We start from the raw sequence: 20752 nt of genomic DNA, 5'->3' as shown, positions 1-20752 counted from the left end.
TTTCTTGTACGCTGCGCGCCAACCGATGGTGGCGCTCCGCTTAGATAGTAATTCGCGCCCCCCGGGTTAGAAAATCCTGGATACGCCCCTGGAATAATAGCAAGAGGGCGGATGGATTTGTTACACAACAAATAGAGGTTATAATCATGACAGTTCAACTCTTAGTGAGCTTTTATGAAGCAGGGTGCAACTGCAGAAGAAGGGGTACCTTTGAGGATAGGCACAAAATTGGCGGGCATTTAAAATCAGGACTTCCATCTCCCAGTATTAGTAGCTCACGAGGGAGACAAAAGACATAACAAACCATAAGACAAATAACTACAAGAATAAGTATCTGTCTAAAATAGCCTATGGAGGGCATTATAAAAAATGCCATTGGTTTATATGTTATTATGTGTAATGCTGGAAATACTCCATGAGTTGAGGTATTAAAACAAGATGCATTGATTTCATTAACTTGATAACGTAGTTTTTCTAAATTATTTTGGGACAATGCAGATCAGATTAATAGCTTGATTGAGTAAATTAAATTTCAAAAATAACAGAAAATGTCGAGAAAAAATCCCTCAGTTTCCTTTTCAGTAGTTACACCATAACTTTAGTTGTGAGCTAATTGCTTTTCTTACATTTACAACAGAGCTGTAGATGTAGAAAGGTAGTTTTGAAAGAAAGAGAAAGTGGGTGTCGACAATGAACCGGGTCAGTGGAGGTGTAGTAGTGCTAAAACATTCCAATGTTTGTAAGCTAAGCGAAACGGGTATTAATTTCATCACTATTGACTATCATCCCGAACACAAAAATATTCTCCCATAAACATTACATAATTTTCTATAAAACAAGGAAACATGAAACACATTGTAGCCATCTGGCTTTGGAATCACATCGTCATGATCTACCCAACAAGCTTGATTATATCAATATCATAATCTTTCTAATTTACCAATTAAGCAATTTTGATACCCACTTACGTTTGGAGATTCAGATGGTTACAGGTATTGGCCTCAAATATTTAGCATGCAAACAGTTTGCTAAAAAGTCTTCATAACCACCTTCCTGGTGGTACTGACCCTCTCAATTATTTCTAGACTAAAGTATTTTACAACTTGAGAATTGCAAGTCTGGGTGAAGGAGAATGCCTATAGAGGGCAGTAGTAAAATAAATGTTGTAGATTGAGCATGGGTGACCATTATTTTACTTTCTAGCATACTTTTGGCCAAAACTGTTGACCTTTCAAGTCATTTTTAGACGCCCAAGTTCACGAATGACGTGTTACTGTGCATTTGTCACCTCAAATGCTACCTGAAAGTGAGGGCGCTAGCCAAATTTAAATTATGACGCTTTGATACATATTCATATCATATTGACCAATCAGATGTAGGAAACGCGATTTCAGTATGCAAATCAGTTGCTTTAACAATTCGCGCGGTAACATTCACGTGTTATGATGGACGGCGGGAGAAATTGTTTTTAACGGTACTTGCGTCGAACTAGTCCCGTTACTATTGAAGTTAGACAAAGCCGTTCAGCAAAACCTAGCAAGTATCAGCCGAAGCAGATAACTGATAAAACACTGTCACTTGGCACGAAAGAACCATCAAATTTCCTGATCATAATGTCTGGATTCGATGATGCAGGTGTCTTTTTCTCGGACAATTTTACGTTAGACGATGGGCAAGATGCAAACCAAGTCAACAGAACCTCATATCAAAGACGTTTCAAAGATTTTCTGAGGAAGTTTCACGATGCAAATTTTACATACAAGTATCGGTGAGTAACATATACAAGCACTGGACCTACGTCAGCCAGGTTTCCGAATTCATAGCAAATATTAGGCCAAGGATATGCCTAGCTTAATTAAAGTTGATAAAGACGACAAATGACAGTTAAATTTTACATTTATTGTTCGTTTTACATGAGTTATGGAGGGTTTCATTCAACAAGACCTGTCCATACATGTAATAATATGTATGATGTAGGCTAGGCCTACGGTCTAGGCCTGAGGCTGAAGTTTGGCCTAGGCTATTGTCGTAAAGGTCGTCAGAATTTGCCCCAAATATAACTCTTAAAACGTAAAGCACTTTCTTACTAACCTATTCATATATAACCTAAATCGAGGAGTGTTCAAATTCTGTTAGGCTTGAATGACAGTAACACTGAGTCAGTGTTAGTGAGGATAGGCCTACGCTTAAATGCTTTGGAGAGTGGTACTACTAGCTAAGGCCCACTGCTACGTATTGGTGGACACATTTAATGACTTCTGAAGTTTGACTTTGAGCAGGAGTGACCATTATTTATTATGAACATATTTTTAGACAATGCAAATGATCGATTGATAATGTGGCTAATATAAGAAAGAATTGTGCACAAGATGGCTTTGATAAGTGCATGCTTTGACAAGTACTGTGAAGATTAGCCTAGGCCAAAAGTTCACAAATCTTGGCCTAACTTTAGAATCCGTACCAAATGAATGGGAAAGCTTACTTCGAATCAGCAGAATAACAACTGTAAAATCCGGTTAGGATTAGGAGATAGAAGAATGGGAGGTGGAGATAGGGAGTGATTACATGAATGTGCGAGAGGGATAGTACTGCGGGATATGGATTAACAGAAATAGTCAAATGGTACGGATGCTAAATTAGTACCCAAATCTATTACGTAGAACTGTTACTTTATCTATATTATGACCTAGGCTAATTAGCCTAGCCTTTGACTTTTACAATTAAAACAGTTTTAGTTGTTAGTTTATAGATTGTCTTTATTCTAACATCCACAGTGATGAACTGAAGCGCCACTACAACTTACACCAGTTTTGGCTACATATCAGCTTAGAAGATTTAGCCAGCTTTGATGAAGAGCTTGCAGGAAAACTTCAAAAGCAGCCAACAGAGTTCCTACCTCTGGTATGAAGCATATTTAAACACCTTTTATGACATACTGTACTGATTATTTGAAAATATATGTATATTTAAGAAAACCAATGTCAACAACAATGATCAAAGTTGTAGTACATAACACCTTTATTTAGAGTTCTGTGTCTGCCCACTGGCTCACAAGTAGTTTATTGAGACCATTTACCATTTCAAGTCTTATAATCCTTGTCAGCATATTTGAATAATATATTGAAATTATAAACTTTGAATTTAATGGGTGACCCTCAACATTTGCATTACAATCTGGTAAAACATATTTTGAACACAGTTTGAAGCTGCTGCCAAAGAGATGGCGGATGAAGTAACCCAGCCTAGACCAGAGGGAGAGGAAGAAATTGAAGATATCCAGATCATGATATCATCGGATGCTAATCCAGTCTCCATCAGACATCTGAAGGTATTAATGTCACAGTATTATAGTTTAAATTAACTCAACATGATCACATTACTTCAGTGCAAAACAAATGGTATTTGGTTTATTTTGTACCATTCATAAAATGGCACCGCTTATATTGACCATATTGATCACATCTGGCTTCCTTTTAACATATAAGTCAACAAGACTTGGGTTGAACTGCTTAAAATCTTCTTTCACAAGTAAAATGAATAGGAAATGATGCTTTTTAAAGTGCATGCAGAGGGACAGGATTTAGAAGGGCATCTATATATATATCCTGTCAAAGCTTTATTGTTGTGTAAGGTGAAACCATATGTAGTCTTGGAGCATTGTCAACCTTGATGTACAGCTGTGGAGCAGTGTAAATAGGTAAAGCTTAAAGACCAAATATGGAGGCAATTTTTGTTGTTGAGATTTTCCATTAATTTAGGAGTTTACATACCCATAATCAACATACATGTGTAAAAAATAATCTTCCAAAACCTACTATAACCCATCAAAAACGACCACGAAAATGGACATTTTGGGTAGTCACGTGACATGAACCTCTGGAATGTCTGAAAACAGAGATTGACCCAAAGGAGCCTCTGGTCACCGTGTGACGTCAAAGTTTGTATACCGCGAAAATCAAACCCTGATATAGGCACTGTTTGTACACAGATAGCGAACAATTGTACTGTTTTTGACTTCCAATTTCGAGCGTTTGAAAAGCTGTTAGCTTAAAACAAGAACACATGAAGGTTAACAACAAGTTTTAAGACAATTATAAGCAGAAATTTTAGTTAAATTGCTTATTTTATTAGCAAAATTTCCACTCAAATGGAGGCATCTTTTACATAGCGTAGCGTCAGTAGGTCCGTACGGTACAATATACTTACATAGTACTTACTCGTTTTAATATCCAAAAGTACACAAACACAGAAAAAGTATCCTGTCAATAAACATATTTAGCAGTGAATATCCTAATCCACGTTTCTTGTTCAATCCTGGGCGAAAAACTACCATGAGTCTGTGTAATTCCATAGAGTTAGGTCTAGTTGAAACAGGCCTTGACCAGTACTAACATCCCACAATCACAAGACAGTCACTAACGAAATAAAACGTCCGATCGCTACATACTACCGTTTTTATTCAACTCCTTGGACCATGCAGATGTCGGAATAAACAGAACGGACAATATTACACATGTATCACGAACTCACGATACTGGAATACAACAAATGAAATAGATAAATCCTAACATGGCTATTTACACATGCTGTGAGCCAATGCCGGCGAGAGTTGTAACTAACTACCGTACATGTACTAACAATGCTATACCCTTGGCACGGTATATATGTCTGAAATAGAAGCTGACTTTTCGTCCCATTTTTCACTTATTTAACGTCCGAAATTGGTAAAGTTAATTACAGCAATGTAATTGGAGTCAGTTGAGATTTACATACATGTAAAATGGTGGGATTTTATGTTCATCGAAAAGTCTCCATAGTTGGTCTTTAAAGAGCTGTTTTTTTGGCTCTAAATATTATTGCACGCTATAGCTAGGAAACTTGTGTTTACGTTATCGACCTGACTGTCGTAAATTGACCTCAGGCTCATTAATTAGCCTGCGTAGCTTCTTAACACCTTAAGGCTCTTTGTGTAAACACTGTGTGGAAGTATGTTCATGTCTACAGTGTAGTTAATCATACAGTCTTTCACACAAAGACCCTCATACAAGAAAAAATATGTGGCAGGCATTGAAGACTAATTGGTAGAAAGAGGTCATTTTACAACCAAGGCAGGTCGAGACAAGGTACGTTATCTCAAGAAACTTTTCCATGATGGCGTGCTATAGTTAGGGTCTATACAGCAGACATTTATGTTATACTTGCTATATCATGTACTAACCAAAATGCTCAATAACTTATCTTCCAGTCTGATCAGATTTCCAATCTGGTGAAAATACCTGGTATCGTTATTTCAGCATCTTCTATTCGCGCCAAGGCAACCAAGATAACCCTTCAGTGCCGTAGCTGCAAAAATTTCATGCCGAACCTGCCAATCAATCCAGGCCTAGAGGGTTATGTGATGCCCAGGAGATGTAACACGTTAGTCTCTAAGTCTTTTCTTGTATGCAAATAACATATGCATATTCATGATATAATTATTTACAATTACTGTGGTACCAATAATTAGTCGTTACTATTTGGTGCATGCATGTGTTTAAAATTTCCCCATCTGTGCCTGATAGAACGTATAAATTCTTTGTTCTTTTTCGGATGGAGATCTATACACAATATCATGCTCCTTCCAGCTTAACAATGGTGTCTTTTTCCCATTTTCTATAGGCTTACTTAAATATAACCATGTAGTGGAAAATAAATCAAATGATTATAACATTTAGGGATACATGGAAAACTTATTAGGGACATCCTGATATCTCTGTAGAACCCTTTCCCCTATCCACAACGAGTAATACAGGATCTCGCCATGTGCAACTCTAAAGATGTTGTACTCATTAGCCCAATTAACCATTTTTGTCCGACTCATTAACTTTGCAAAATGTTTCAAATCTCCAGTGACCAAGGTGGACGCCCCAAGTGCCCCCTCGATCCTTTCTTCATCGTTCCTGACAAATGCAAGTGTGTGGATTTCCAGATACTGAAGCTGCAAGAGTCTCCTGAGGTTGTACCGAATGGCGAGATGCCTCGTCACATGCAACTATACTGTGACAGGTAATTAAAGGGTGTGAAGACTCGCGCCAAATGAAACGTCTAATGCCAGTAATCTGACCTAGTTTCGAATGAGGTGTAACAGAAGTGTTAGACACCACTATCGATCCCAGAAAATACACACACAACTTGCTACCGTCGGTAATTAGGCACTAGTGTACAGTCAGTATGTACAGCTGCGGTCAATACCCACAGCACAGTATACAATCGATACAGCGATGGACATCTCAGGTCCAGTTAAAGATAACAAGGTATCACGTTTCATTACTGTCTGCATTTTGTAGCGACAAGAGAAAATCTTCACTTGCAAGCAACGGAAAGTTAACTTTTTCAGAGCGCAGCACGCGGTTTGGGGCGAGTCTTCAATGCCTTTAATCCAGCTAGATGAGCTATTAGCAACAAAAAACTTACTCTTTGTAAACAAATAACTTCTTCCATGTGCCACCTAAGAATTACCAAATGGAATATTACCAAATGCTGTCTAAGTGAAATGTGGGGGTGGGATGAGGTGAGGATTGGAAGAGAACATTAAGCAACTTATCTGATATCTGTTTGTGACTACTACATTCTCCAACATCTCAGCTGCCCCCTAAAAGTTTCCAGGTTGCTGACAATCACAAATTTTGCCAGATAGTTATGACACAACAGGGGGAACTTCCCCACCCCATCTGATCTTTACACCCTTAGAAGAGAAGTTCACCTGGTACTCATAACTTTATATTGTCAATCCTGGTGCATATTTCTTGTGCTTAATATCTTATGCACAACCATACAAAGTTTTCTCTGTTTCATAATGCACAGACAAACTGTCGTTCTATCACATAAACCCATATATGGTAACTTTTTCAAAACTTTAGTAGGAATTGTTCACATTTTTATTACAGCCATGTTCTGTTTTTTTGCAACAGTTTTCATTTAGTCAGTCATTTCCTTGTCCTTGTGAAGAGAGACCATAAGCATTTGTTGTTTACACGATCTTTGATTACACAGTTCTGTGATAGTGCTTGTATTTATTTTTTTAACAAAAGATGTCCACAATTATTAAGAACAAAAAGACCAATTTTATCTCACATTTGGTGATGTTGTCACTTATTCTGTCAATAATAGCATCTGTTGATATGTCTCTTCATTTTTTATCCCTCAAAGTGTGTTTTTGCTTCCTTTTTTAGGGATCTTTGTGAGAGAGTTGTGCCTGGAAACAGAGTGACTGTTATTGGAGTATACTCAATCAAGAAAGCTGGTGCTGTTTCTAAGGTGAGTTCAAGGACATTACTGACTGGAAGATCATACTGTAGAGAGATATGTGTCTGTGATTAGTCTTCCTGCATAGTAGATCACCTATTGCACACAATCAGTACTGTTAGGATAATTTTACTAAGTTTATTTGCAGCCAATCGGCAGCCATGTTAAATCTCAGTTAATCCACAGCCACCTATGTTTGATATCCTTGAACTCTGTACCCATATATGTGTTGTTTATTTTATATAATGAAGGATCCTGGTTTGTTTGCCACTTCATTGGACCGTCATGTAAAAGTCTATAAGTTGGACAACAATGGAAGCTTTGCGCCGTATGTGCCACTATTACAGCAACTTTTGTGAATATCATGAGAATATTTGTTCCAAAACCAATAAAGTGTTTTGTAAGTTTAAAGCATTGTGACTATTTCACTACCTTTTGGAGATTTGTGGCCGTTTCTTGGATTCTCTGAAGTGCCTGTTACTTTGTTGCATTCATCTACCATCAGATGTTGAGTAGTTTGATACTTTCTCTCAAACAGTAAAATTACAGTGGGTTTTGAGGCTGATGTTATATTGGGAGTAAATGTGTTTACGTGTTTCTGATAAGAAAATGGTTAAGGTTGTTGTCATTTACTGGTGAGACTGAAGACACTTCTAATTATCCCTGTTTGGATGTGAATCAGGTAGCATCTAAAAAAATTTGTACAGAACATCTTGTGGAAAGTCAATTGTCATGTTAGTTATCAAAAGCAATTTGCGCCCTTAAAACAATATATTGATCGAGAACTTTGGTTCTTGGTTGTGGTGGGGAAACTCCTAGAAATTCTCTTAATTTCAATTTGCTGGTCATTGACTTCTCTCTCTCTCTCTCTCTCTCTCTCTCTGTTACCCACAGAGGACAAGGAAGGATAAAGTAGCCGTTGGAATCCGTAATCCATACATTCGTGTGATTGGCATTGAGGTTGACACAGAAGGCCAGGGGCGTAGCACCTTTGCTCCTGTTACACCACAAGAGGAAGAGGAATTCCGAAGAGTAGCAGCAGATCCAAATGTCTATGAAACCATCGCAAAGAGCATCGCACCGTCCATATATGGCAGTATTGGTAGGTACTGATAACATATATGTGTGTGTTCATAGTCGTGTGACACCTCCTTTGTGTATAGTAATTAGATCAGCATTCCGCCATCTTCGTTCTGACTACCAGTAGTCATCTCACTTATCAGCTTCCAAATGCTACAAGCACCACAGAGTTTCTTGATAGTACAAAGATGGTTAACTTGTGGATCCTGTGTCTTAAAGTGAGATATTTATTCTTAGAGAAACAGCATGCCATACTTGTTGACCTCATGTTGTTGACCTCTCATAGTTGACCTCTCATAGTTGACCTCTCATAGTTGACCTCTCATAGTTGACCTCTCATAGTTGACCTCTCATAGTTGACCTCTCGTTTTCATTCATTTTGCATGAACTTAGTGATGCTGTTATTGAAGACTTACCTTTTTAGCTGTTTTTAAACTGTCATTATACTTCTTAGCCTGGTTTAACTGTTTATGTTCCTTTTTTAGTTTATTTTTTATTGTACAGTGCTTCGAGATTTCTGGGAGACGCTATATAAGTATTATGTATTATTATTTGTATTATTATTATTGTGCAGAAGCTAACAAACCTCCTCTGTCCAGAATGGACTGTTCATCTTCACTGGCAGGTTAGGTGCATGTATTGCTAGTTGTATTTCCCTGGTAGAGGCTAGTAAGTTATGAATAATAATGCTTTTTGCTATAACCTATCCTTATGCAGATATCAAGAAAGCCATCGCCTGTTTGCTGCTGGGTGGATCTCGTAAACGTCTACCAGATGGTCTAGTCAGGAGAGGTGACATCAATCTATTGTTGCTAGGAGATCCTGGTACAGCCAAAAGTCAACTTCTCAAATTTGTGGAGAAAGTATCACCAATTGGGGTAGGTTCTTTAAAACTGTGAGAAAAGTAAACATTTTTCACTGACAAAATATTGCAAATCATGTAAAGAGACTAACCAAATAATAAGGCCCACATCGCAGCACTCTGTCCATAGGTTGAATATAGGTTGAATTCAAATTAAGGGATTTGATAAGAACCAAATAAAGTTGTATCTCACAGGATCCTTTCCTATACTGAAATATCCATTGAATTTATAAATGCTTTTCTAAATATATAAATACCAAGCTCACTGTCATCAAAAATACTTACTTATAGCTGCAAAACGAGAGCATTGAAAATCATTGACAAAATCCGCATAGAACCCGACTATAAGGGTACTATTCCCTAAGCACTCGAGAGATTCCCTATTTAGTCGTGATTACTCTAAAAATTTTGCAGAGCTAAATCACACGTGCGTGGGAACAAAGAATGGTGGTGAATTAAATGTAAGTACTCCCTAGACACATGGTCATGTTGCTGTACCAGATGAGTTCCATTAACATCACATTTGTCAACCAACAGCTTTTTTTGAGCTTTTGGACTTAGAAATGTTCAGTTTATGGTCTAATTAAGTAAGTACGTAAAACTTTATATCTCCAAAAAGGAAATTTGTGTACTTGCACTACAAAACAATAAAATGGATATCAAATGTAAATATATAATATGTAAAATTGTGGGTATATACAGATAATATGATAGAAAGGATAGGAACAATCAACGTAACAGAGTACCATTAAAAAAAGCTTCATTGCACGAGGAATAAAAGAATCCCGGGGTCTGTTGGTCTTTAATCTTTTGGGTTTTTAGTGCAGTAATTCTGCAAACTATTACATATTGTCTTGTGGGTGGGAGAGGAGGAGGGGGGGATAGGAAGAGTTATGGTGGTCTTGTCTGTACAATATTTAAATTTCATGAAAACAGCAAGATATAGAGAATGTGTTTTGGACCTGTAGCAGTGTAGAATAAGTGCCACATAATTCTGTCAATGGAATATGCCTGTCAGCAACAATAGCAACAACACATGTGTCAAGAGTCAAGGGAGATAATGAGACGAGGCATTGCAAATAGCAGTGGAGAATAGTTGAGACTTCCATGTAAGTGTGGCATTGTCTACCAATGGAATATTTCCTATAAACAACTACAGCAAGAATTGAAAACAAGCTGTTAAGATGGCATTTTTCTTTCAGCTATCCATTGGGAATAGGTTTGTCTCCTATAATAAACAGTTTACACTGTCCAACAGTGGCCATGCAGTCACTCTCATTTTATGACAACATTCTTTCTTATCTTAGGTCTATACATCTGGCAAGGGGAGCAGTGCTGCTGGTTTGACTGCATCTGTCATGAGGGATCCTTCCACTGTAAGTCAGAATTTCTATTTCTTTTTCTATCTTCGACTAAATAGTACAAATTTTTACATGAAATAAGTCTGATCAAGGTCATTCTCATTATGATCTCCAATGTTTAGCTATCTTAAATATTCCTGAAAGATTTTGGCAAAAGTAAATTTTCTGGAGATTTCTGACCTTCCAAATTGATTGTCAGGCCATTTGGCAGCTTTTAAAATGTAGACAATTCGATGTCTCAGTGAGGGACAGGTATTCTGCCGATAGCTCGATGTTTGAATGTAGTGACGACCATTTCTTCACTTTCTGGCATATTAATTGGCTTATACTGATGACCATTCATCAATGTTATTATTCCTTGTTTCGATCTTGGAAAGAAGTGTGACATAGATGTTAAGTTCTGCTACTTTACCTTCTTTGTGCTTTACATTTATTATAGATGGGACAAAAATTGTCTGCAGGGGTTATCAAAAACAGATTTCCTTCTGTAATAAGTAAAGATTGTAATAAGTTACAAAGACGATAACAAGAACCAAACAAATGAGATAAGACATTGCAATGCTCTCTGATCTACTGTTTATAAACTTTGGAAGGAACATGTGGTGCTTTTTTAGCAACTAAGTGGACCAAATACATTGACAATCATCAAACTGTTTCTCACTAGCAAATCACTATCGTAACTTTGAATACTTGCATATAGAATAATTGTAAGTGGTTATTTCTTGTTGATAAATGGATGACAATAATTCTTAATCAAGATGACCGAAACAATCTGTCATTCTTAACACCCTTTACAGCGTAACTTCGTAATGGAAGGTGGTGCAATGGTGTTGGCCGACGGAGGTGTCGTATGCATAGACGAGTTTGATAAAATGCGGGAAGACGACCGTGTCGCTATTCACGAGGCCATGGAACAACAAACGATATCCATTGCGAAAGCTGGTATAACCACCACTTTGAACTCAAGGACTTCGGTTCTGGCAGCTGCGAATTCTGTCTACGGTAGATGGGACGACACTAAAGGAGATGACGTAAGCTTAGATAGGTTTAATCCCAATTTAGGAGATATGCATCTTGTCGTAAAATGAGCTCATGCCGTAGTTAGATTTTACTGATTGTGACTGTATGTTAGTATTTGTTATGATTCAAATTTGTTGGTGAGAGTGCATGGCTTCAACCATGGTATTATTCAATCAGGAAGCGGACCGGCAGAACAAAGATTATGAATTATGTGTCCATTTCACTAAAAATATATATCGATCTGTAAAGAAACTTAAAACTTTTGTAAATAAGTTACTCTACATCTTTGACAGCAACATGGTATGCATGTTACACCATTCTGCAACAAGTTTTACAATTAGGTATCTTTCTACTACAGTTCAGTTTCCAAAACTTTTCTCTTGAGTGGCCATATAGCTGTTTTACAGAGCAAGTTGTCATATGATACTGTATAAATTGTTCTGTATTTAGACAAACGTAGGGCAACTAAAAATGTGCTCAATTTGATGGGGTTTGGATCGTACTGACATGTCTGTGACGTGTTTGAAGAGAGATTCTGAGGTTCTTAACTTTAAGATACTTCATTTAGCAGATATCTAGAATTTCGACCGGCCATACAGCCTGGAAGATACTCATTGGGATTTACCCTTTATAATCTCTATACATTCTGACTATTGATGCTCAGTTTGTTAAAGCTTTATATTATGCTATATTTACAATTCCTTTGCAGAATATTGACTTTATGCCAACTATTCTCTCCCGTTTTGACATGATTTTCATCGTAAAAGATGAACACAATGAAGCCAAAGATATGGTAAGGTTTGAAAGAAATTTTCATGTCGATTGGATAGAATTAAAAGCAACTATTTTTCTGATCCTGTTAATAATGTTACCTTAAAAGGGAAAGGATTTTGTGTCAACTTTATTCGTCAAATTAAGACCTACGAGCAATAAAGGACGAATGCCAATACCATAAAAATATCACAAAATAAAAATAGAGAAACAAAAGGAAAAAACAAAGAAAAAGTGAATATTATTTAATGTCTCTGTATGATTATATTTGACTTAGTTTAATTTAGAACCATAGAATAATATGCAATGTAAATTAATCACAAATAGTGTTTACATAGTGATTGTGACAGACGTATAAATAATTGCTCACCTCTCCAGCATTTTTGCATTGTTTTGTCTTACAGCGTTTGGCTAAACACGTTATGAACGTCCATGTCAATGCAAAGCAAATGACTTACCAGCCAGCCGAAGGAGAGATAAGCCTCAACTTTCTCAAGAAGTTTATTGGATATGTAAGAAGGTAAGTAGTCCAAGAAAAAAAGAAAGAAAAAACGTTTTTTTAATTTTTTTTTGTAAAAGCACATGTAAAGGGGATATCCATCTTTCAATGTGACAAACTGTGTTTAAGAAGTTGAAGCATATTACGAAGGAATGTTATTTATATGTGCAGAGGCTAATATTTTAAGTACACAATAGCTTTATATCGTATGTGCCACATCTTTAGGGCAAAACGAAACGCTTCTGAGCCCTTCTGTAAAGCCTAACCACGTACTGGCTGCATGGGTGAAAGTGATGGGTGGATCAAAAAATATTTATATAAAGAAGGAAATGCAACCAAATTAAGATTATGACATGTCACAACATTGGTTCTTGTTCCGTTATTTATCAGCAACTGCGGACCGAGAATATCGGATAAAGCAGCGAGTAAGTTGAAGAACCGCTACGTCCTCATGAGAAGCGGAACCAGAGCTCACGAGATGGAGACTGATAAGAAAACAAGTATTCCTATTACCGTCAGGTGAGAGAACATGAAAAATCATGGAGAATATTGGAAATAAATCATTATTAATTCTTACATTTGCACTGTAACGTGTAGCTATAACTTGATTGTAACCATGTTTGAAACACACCCCTTCCCGTCATGGGAATTTATCCTCCCACTATCACTTTATCCTGCTAAACGGCTCCACCGTTCACGTGGGACAATATTCCACTAGGTCGCTGTATCCTGCTATAGGAATGTTGTATCCTTACTAATGTCTTTTTCACCGTAACGTACAAAAGAAGTCAATTTTAGTGAGAGATTTTAAACCCATTAAACTAATTAGGACGTAATTATGTATGTGTAGACTGATGGCCTTCCATGTGATGGTGTCCTACATGGAGGTTGCATCCTTGTATGGGACCTCTCATTGTCTGTTCAGTATTCATGAGGAGTGTGCTTTACCATTATCAAAAAAAGATTTTTCAGTCCTTGGTTACTTAAGAAGTATGTTTTTATGATTGTAGTTTCCTCTCTTTTCAAAGGCAACTGGAAGCCATTATACGTATATCTGAATCCCTTGCAAAGATGGAGTTAAAACCTTTTGCGAATGAAAACCACGTCGAGGAGGCCCTACGTCTCTTCCAAGTGTCCACATTGGAAGCAGCAAGGACTGGGAATTTAGCTGGTAAGTAAATACAAGTTTTTCCTCCATGCAAGGGGATCACGTAAAAAAAAGTGTCCCATGTTTCAGTCACCAGCAAATGTTCGGGTAAATAATTATTGAATAAAATGGCATCACCAGAAAGTTTGGCTGAGATGAACAACAGGGGTCACTGTTCCTCAAAGGTTCGGGGGTGGTGGGACTTATTTATCACCACGAAGGTAATACTATATATAGCACTTCTTATACAACAAGTTACAAAGTAATTATTGCAATCATCTGTGGGGGTATGTAGCGAGCATGAAAGCCCCCACATAGGCCCACAGGTGAGCAGATTAGTGCAGAATGATTCCCAAGATAATCTACTACAAGTGGTTTTAGCCGAAAGACTTGCCAAAAGGTCTTGTTTGTAATGACTTTAGCATTATGAATGTGCTCTTCACTCTCCCTGTTGAAATCAATCATTTTAATGCAAAGATACTCTGTTAACTGCTAAGTTGAGTTGTCCTAGTATTACACCAAATAGATGATTAACTGTCAGAATATTCTGATCAATTCCGTGTACTCACAGGTGTAGAGGGATTCACCACTCAAGAAGATCAAGAAGAGCTGGGACGGATTGAGAAACAGCTGAAACGGCGGTTTGCCATCGGCACACAAGTCTCGGAACACTGCATAGTACAAGACTTTCTGAGACAGGTTAGTGTTTAAAATGAAACACTCAATATTTCCTCTAGATTCGATCAAGTTGCCACGGGAAACCATTAAGTTGCCACGGGGAACCATTATAAGAGGCTGAAAATTAACAGATTTGTAAATCAGTGCACTTCTGAAATTTTGATACCCATATTGGAGATATAACTTAGTGAAAAGCTACTAGGAGTAAAATTTGTCACAGCCACCATTTAATCATATAGTTTTTTCCAGTTATTAAGTTTTTCCAAGAATGATCAATTACAGTCTATTGTCGAATTATTTCATTGAAGCTGTTTGTATTGTTAATATGAATCTCTTCTAACTATCTGTTCTGTTTTTGCTCAATTTCTACAGAAATACCCGGAAAGAAGCATCTTTAAGGTGATTCACCTGATGATTAGAAGAGGAGAGATTCAGTACAGAATGCAGAGGAAGATGCTGTATCGAATGAAGTAAACTTAATTAACAAGAATCTCTTTTACCAAACTCTTATAGCGAGGTGGGACAGAGATTAAGTCGTCTCAACACCCCCAATAGATTGTGCAAGTCACGAATAAGGAGCACTGCTGCTTTGACCATTGTGTAGATATCAATTATAATTACTCTTCTACAGTATGTTTAGTTAATAAAATTTAACTGTGTCTTCCTCGTTGGTTAGCCTTAATAAAGATATCATAGAAGGATGCTAAAATCTTGCTTGCCATAATGAATTGACTAGCTCTTTGTCATAGACTTGCAGTACAATGAAACAACTTTGACAAGTTTGGCAATATCTGCTTACTTGGTACACATTGACTGCTGTAGGCATCCCTTTAGTTCAAGGCATTGAAGACTCGCCCCAAACCGCGTGCCGCGCTCTTAAAAGTTAACTTTCCATTGCTTGCAAGTCGAGTTTTCTTGTCGCTACAAAATGCAGACAGTAATGAAACGTGATACCTTAATTGTTATCTTTTATCTAGACCTGACATGTCCATCGCTGCTATTACACTGTGTTGTGGGTAATGACCGCAGCTGTATGTATTGACTGTACACTAGTGTCTAATTACTGACGGTAGCAAGCTGTGTGTGTATTTTCTGGGATTGATTTTGGCGTCTAACACTTCTGTTACACCTCATTCGAAACTAGGTCAGATTACCGGCATGAGACGTTTGTTTGTACGCGAGTCTTCAAACTTTTTAATGTCATTATAGTCGAGTGACTGTAACTTCATTGCTCCTTTAAAAGGATTGTCTGGTGGCCCAAAGAAGTTACCTTAAAAAATAGTAAATAATTTTCCAAACATGTTGTCAAAGTATGAGAACGCTAATGTTGCGTTTGACAGAGAAACGATTTTTTAATCGTTATGGATAGACATTTTAAATATGATTTGAACAGTACAATACGTGACGTCAGCTCTGCCATAGCAGATTGCGTCATAACCCACCCTCCGCACAGTACCTATACGGTAATCACAACAAAAACAGCGTGTGTATACAGATAAATTTCTTCCTTAATTTCCGGTGAAATTTCTTAAAAATTAGATATGTTTTCAAAAACTCCTTAAGCCACCATGTACTTGAGCGGTGGTTCCGTGGTCTTTGTGTAACACAAGGTACATTTTAACAGCAGACTCTGAGTTGTTCAGGCTATACATCGCGCTATCCAGCTCCAACGCGAAAAATGTTCGCATGTAGGCTGTACTCAAACGTTGACAATCGGACAGTTCTGCAAAGCCTAAGCTTTTCAGCGCTATATTCTGCTCTGACAACGATTCGATCAATTTCTTCAATAATTTCCGGTGAAATTTCTTATAAATTAGATATAATTTAAAAAACTCTTTAAGCCGCAATATATTTAGTAGATCGGTGGTTTCGTGGTCTTTGTGTAACACAAGATAAGTTTTAACAGCAGGCACTTCGTTGTTTATACATCGCGGTATCCAGCTCCAGCGCGAAGAATGTTCGCGTGTATAGGCTACTATAACGTTTACAATCGGACAGTTCTGCGATGACATCGATCCCGCCAAGTTTCATCTTTCGGTTTAACGAATACTTTATAAGTTTCCTTTTACTGTTAATTTGATCCGTGAATTTTATTTCAGCGAGTTCGAAGAACAGTTAATGAACTGTGGTTTGAGTGTGAGTGTACTATGTGTAACGCTATACAAGTACACCAACTGAGCATCGTAGTATATACGTTCGCGAGTATGTACGTTATATATATGAGGCAATTCAATGTGCTTACACGTGAGTTAATTTGCTGCGGAATTGGGAGTGCTAACTTCAAGTCGCCTGTTTTGCCTATCTGCAAGCACTACGTCAAACACCATATTGAAGCGTTCGAACAAACGGTACTTTTGGTGAGAAACTGGTGAATTTGAAAACCAGATTTCTACAAGAAGAAAATGTCGAATGGGGACAATTTTTACATGGTTAGAAAGAGAAAAATAATAACTACAAGGACAATGTATCAAAATCTTCCACCAGACAATTCCTTTAAATACTGTTACCCATAAGCCACACTACTGCCATTATTGGCTTAAAAATATCAGAGATGATTCCTAAATTTTAGGAAGTAACAACAACTTTGACATTATTTTCATATCTCTGTACCAACATCTTTGTCAGTTACTAGTGTTAAGGACAGATTTGTAGTTTATCCATGACTCATGTCAGATTCAAAAGGTGACATATTGGTTGTTTCAAGAGGTATTTTGTATAATAGTAATAGTAATATTAATATTTTCCCTTTTTTTTGGCATTGTGAAAAACTGTAAATAACTAGTAATTGTTTGTTACTAGATTGGATGGGTTTATGTCATATTAGTCAACAACATACTGGGGGTACAAATCCATGAGTACAAAGTCCAGAGTATGGGTATGAAAAAATGTACTCAAAATACAGACTTAAGTACAATTACTGACTTGAGTGCTACAAGTTTGTTAAAGTTGACTTAAGTTGCTTGAACTCAACACTTGATTAATGATAAGGAAAAATGCAACACAAAATAACCTATCAACTAAAGCAAGTAAGTGAAGTAAGTCATGGTTTACTGGTTGGTTAAGCAAAATCAAGTTTCAAGAAATTGTGATAAACTATGAACGAACTGCTATCCTGTATGGTATGTTTCCAAGCAATTTTGTGAAAATAAAAGGAAAAAATCCATATATTTCATGAAATTTTTCTTTGGTGTCTTGTGTGATCAAGGAGGTTCGACATGGATGGTGTCACAATGGACATTGTCTGCTAATGTCCTCATCCTGGATTCAGTTTTGAACTAGTAAGCTTAGCTAGCTAAAATGATCGAAATGTCATGCTTACTTTTACACATTCTCTTACACTGCAGGCTCTTTAGTGGATAAGCAGCTAACAGTTTTTGTTATATTTTGAGGATTAAAATCACTCATGCATGTAACACTTGCAGTACTCCAAAAAATTTGGTTACCTGTTTATTCATTGTTAGTTAAGTTTACTTTAGAGACCCAAGGTTCAGGATTTTAGACTCTATCCGTGTTAGATCATGGATGAACACCAGCTTATTTCAAGCCTCCTCTTTTCAATAAGTGTTCAGAGGATAACAAAGCAGGGGTGTGAATTCATTCCCATTCCTGCTCCCAGGACCGCCATTTATCATCCCCATCCGATGGACAAGAGTATGCCCCAGCATCTGACCACTTTCTCAAATACTGAGGTAGGCAAAGGCACCCCATTCGACATCTCTGCAATTGATGGTACAGTAGTAAACTTAGTATTGCAGCAAGGTATACAAAGTCTATATATTAGTGTTTACAGTAAGTTACCTTTAGTTTAAAAGTATGGCTTCACCAAGTGAGATACAGACACAGTGTTAATTATGAGGATATCGAAGACTTCACTGAGAAAGACCTGGAAGCTAGAGTGGTGCAAAACATTTCAGCTGATGTAGAAACTACTTTTGCCATGTCTAACAATTTGTATTTGAAAACCCCAAAAATATAGCAAATTGCAAATAATCTTTATGAACTAATAGTAACTGGCTATGATCATTCCAAATCAGGTACTGATGTAAAATAATAAACTTCTAGTCCCATACATGCATGGATATTAACATTTAACCATTGAAGGATCAGTTTATTTCACATACCCCCACAAGCCACCGAAGTTTTGACTTTTATTTCGTTTTGGAAATATTGCTGAAACACCGATAGCAATATTCAACTGCCTATAGTTGGATCTTTCGTTACTCTTACTTGTACCTTACTACCTAACTTTGTACCAACCCACTATAATTAGTACCACCACAATTCTAAATTTCAAGAAAAATTGAAAGTTTGAAATTAAATGATCGATCTTTTTGGGATAAAATGTATCAATTTTAAGGAATAAGTAGAAATACCCTAATCATAATACTAGAAGATAAACGCTAGTGGAATTTTTTTTAAGGAACTACTTGAAATTTCAATATTTGAAATTTTGAGATAAATAATCGACATTTTGAGATGAAATGCTGATGTTTTCTATGTCCCATTTGTGCCACCGATATCCAAACTGGCCAATGGTTTCTCCCCTCCCTTCCCCTTCCTTTCCCTTCACCTCCGTCCCCCTCCCTCCCTCCCCTCCCCAAGTTTTGATAGTTTCTTACCTACCCAACTGTTCTTGGTGCTATTATCTGCTCTTGATCCCACTCCCTAATCCCCACCCAACTGCCTTGATCTCCCAATTGAAACATTTTAAAAAGAGCGCCACCGTTACCACTGATGACATTAACTTTTGTTGAGGCATTCACAAAATATCAACTTTCCACAATATCCTGATGGAAATTTTCCTTTAAAACATGAACAGAAAGCTCGATTGAATACATGGGCAATGGAGCCCAATTTGATTGGAGAGTGGGGTGGGGGCAGAGTGGACGGGCTGTAATGATTTGCCCAAAAATTTTAACCAACATGGAAAGGCGTACTGGTGAGATCGAACCCCCTCACCTTTGAAGGTGGCATACTCCTACCAGAGTATATCAATCTGCCCTATTGTTTTCCTTCAGGAACTTTACGAGCCAAAAAGTGCCAAATTCGCTGTAAGGAATGCGTAGCCACGGGGGGTGTGGGGCGACAGCCCCCCCCCCATGAAAGCTTGTCGCCCCCAGTCGCCCTCCCACTGGAATTTTAGGTGTCGAAAAAAAGTACATGAGCGAGAAATATGTCATTGGTCTGAATGGTCTCGAATCTCCATGATGACCACTCATGAACGACCCTTCGACCGCGGACCGGCAGTAGGCTATAGTTGCTCAAAACCCTGACATGTCATAGCACATAGGCCGAGAAGACATCTACAGTAGTCGCACTGTACTGAAAACGCATGTTTACGACCGTCGAATTATAATATTCATGCTCTACAAGTCTACAACACACTTTAGTTTACTACTGAATCTGTGTTCGACTGTTCGGGCAAACTTTGCTTTTGTTTCTCTTTTTTAAATGGACGGTGACGTCACAATGACTCTACAGGAGTTATATGGTGCGGATCAAGAAGACCTGAGACACGAGCTTCATCAAGCGAAGAGGCTGATAGAGAGGAAGACTTCTAGAGATGAAGCAGTACCAACCAGCATGCAGGGTCTTGTTGTCTTCTTTGGGCCCTATAGGATGCGTTCTTCGAGATATATCGACTATCAAAGTACGCTGCAAATATTCCAGTCACTTCAGCCTCATGTGAAAGAAGCTTTCCTACAATGAAGCTCATCAAAACATATCTCAGGAACTGCATGGAGCATTAACGCCCGAGCAACCTTGGTATGATGTCTATTGAGAGAAGGAGAGCCGAAAAGCTGAACATGGATGAGTCAAGTTGACAAGTCGGCGTAGCAGCACATAACACCAGGAGGATCAAACTTGTCTAGGCATAATCACATTGACTTGATGAATTTTCCATTACTACTAATTATCAGCTGTACATATCCTATCCTTCTCTCTTGTGGTTGGTCGGTTAGTTAGGTTTAACAACACAGCAACACTATCATGATATGTAGTGTCTCCACAGAAGAAAAAGAGGGTCGATGCGCACTGGTTTACAAGAA

The 20752-nt window shown here is 37.6% G+C and overlaps 1 protein-coding gene across 1 annotated transcript; it reads left to right on the top strand.

Moving 5' to 3' along the window:
- Nucleotides 1-1458: 1458 nt before the first annotated feature.
- Nucleotides 1459-15938, top strand: LOC139961234 (DNA replication licensing factor mcm5-like). Its single transcript, XM_071960306.1, has 16 exons — nucleotides 1459-1768; nucleotides 2775-2901; nucleotides 3200-3328; nucleotides 5246-5418; nucleotides 5890-6045; nucleotides 7212-7296; nucleotides 8179-8386; nucleotides 9082-9242; nucleotides 10534-10602; nucleotides 11385-11618; nucleotides 12317-12400; nucleotides 12783-12898; nucleotides 13268-13396; nucleotides 13906-14048; nucleotides 14596-14723; nucleotides 15075-15938. The coding sequence occupies exons 1-16, from the start codon at nucleotides 1614-1616 to the stop codon at nucleotides 15174-15176; spliced, it is 2199 nt and encodes a 732-aa protein (XP_071816407.1). The 5' UTR covers nucleotides 1459-1613; the 3' UTR covers nucleotides 15177-15938.
- Nucleotides 15939-20752: the final 4814 nt, after the last annotated feature.

Source organism: Apostichopus japonicus, chromosome 20, assembly GCF_037975245.1.
Source record: "Apostichopus japonicus isolate 1M-3 chromosome 20, ASM3797524v1, whole genome shotgun sequence".
Lineage (NCBI taxonomy): Eukaryota > Metazoa > Echinodermata > Holothuroidea > Aspidochirotida > Stichopodidae > Apostichopus > Apostichopus japonicus.
The sequence above is the reverse complement of the archived record's forward strand: the minus strand, read 5'-3'. Positions and strand labels throughout refer to the sequence as shown.

Excerpts from the sequence above, each read along its gene's own strand:
- LOC139961234 (XM_071960306.1), top strand. The coding sequence starts at position 1,614 with ATGTCTGGATTCGATGATGCAGGTGTCTTTTTCTCGGACAATTTTACG. Across the intron at positions 2,902-3,199 it reads CAACAGAGTTCCTACCTCTG|TTTGAAGCTGCTGCCAAAGA; the intron begins GTATGAAGCATA and ends TTTTGAACACAG. Across the intron at positions 8,387-9,081 it reads GTCCATATATGGCAGTATTG|ATATCAAGAAAGCCATCGCC; the intron begins GTAGGTACTGAT and ends ATCCTTATGCAG.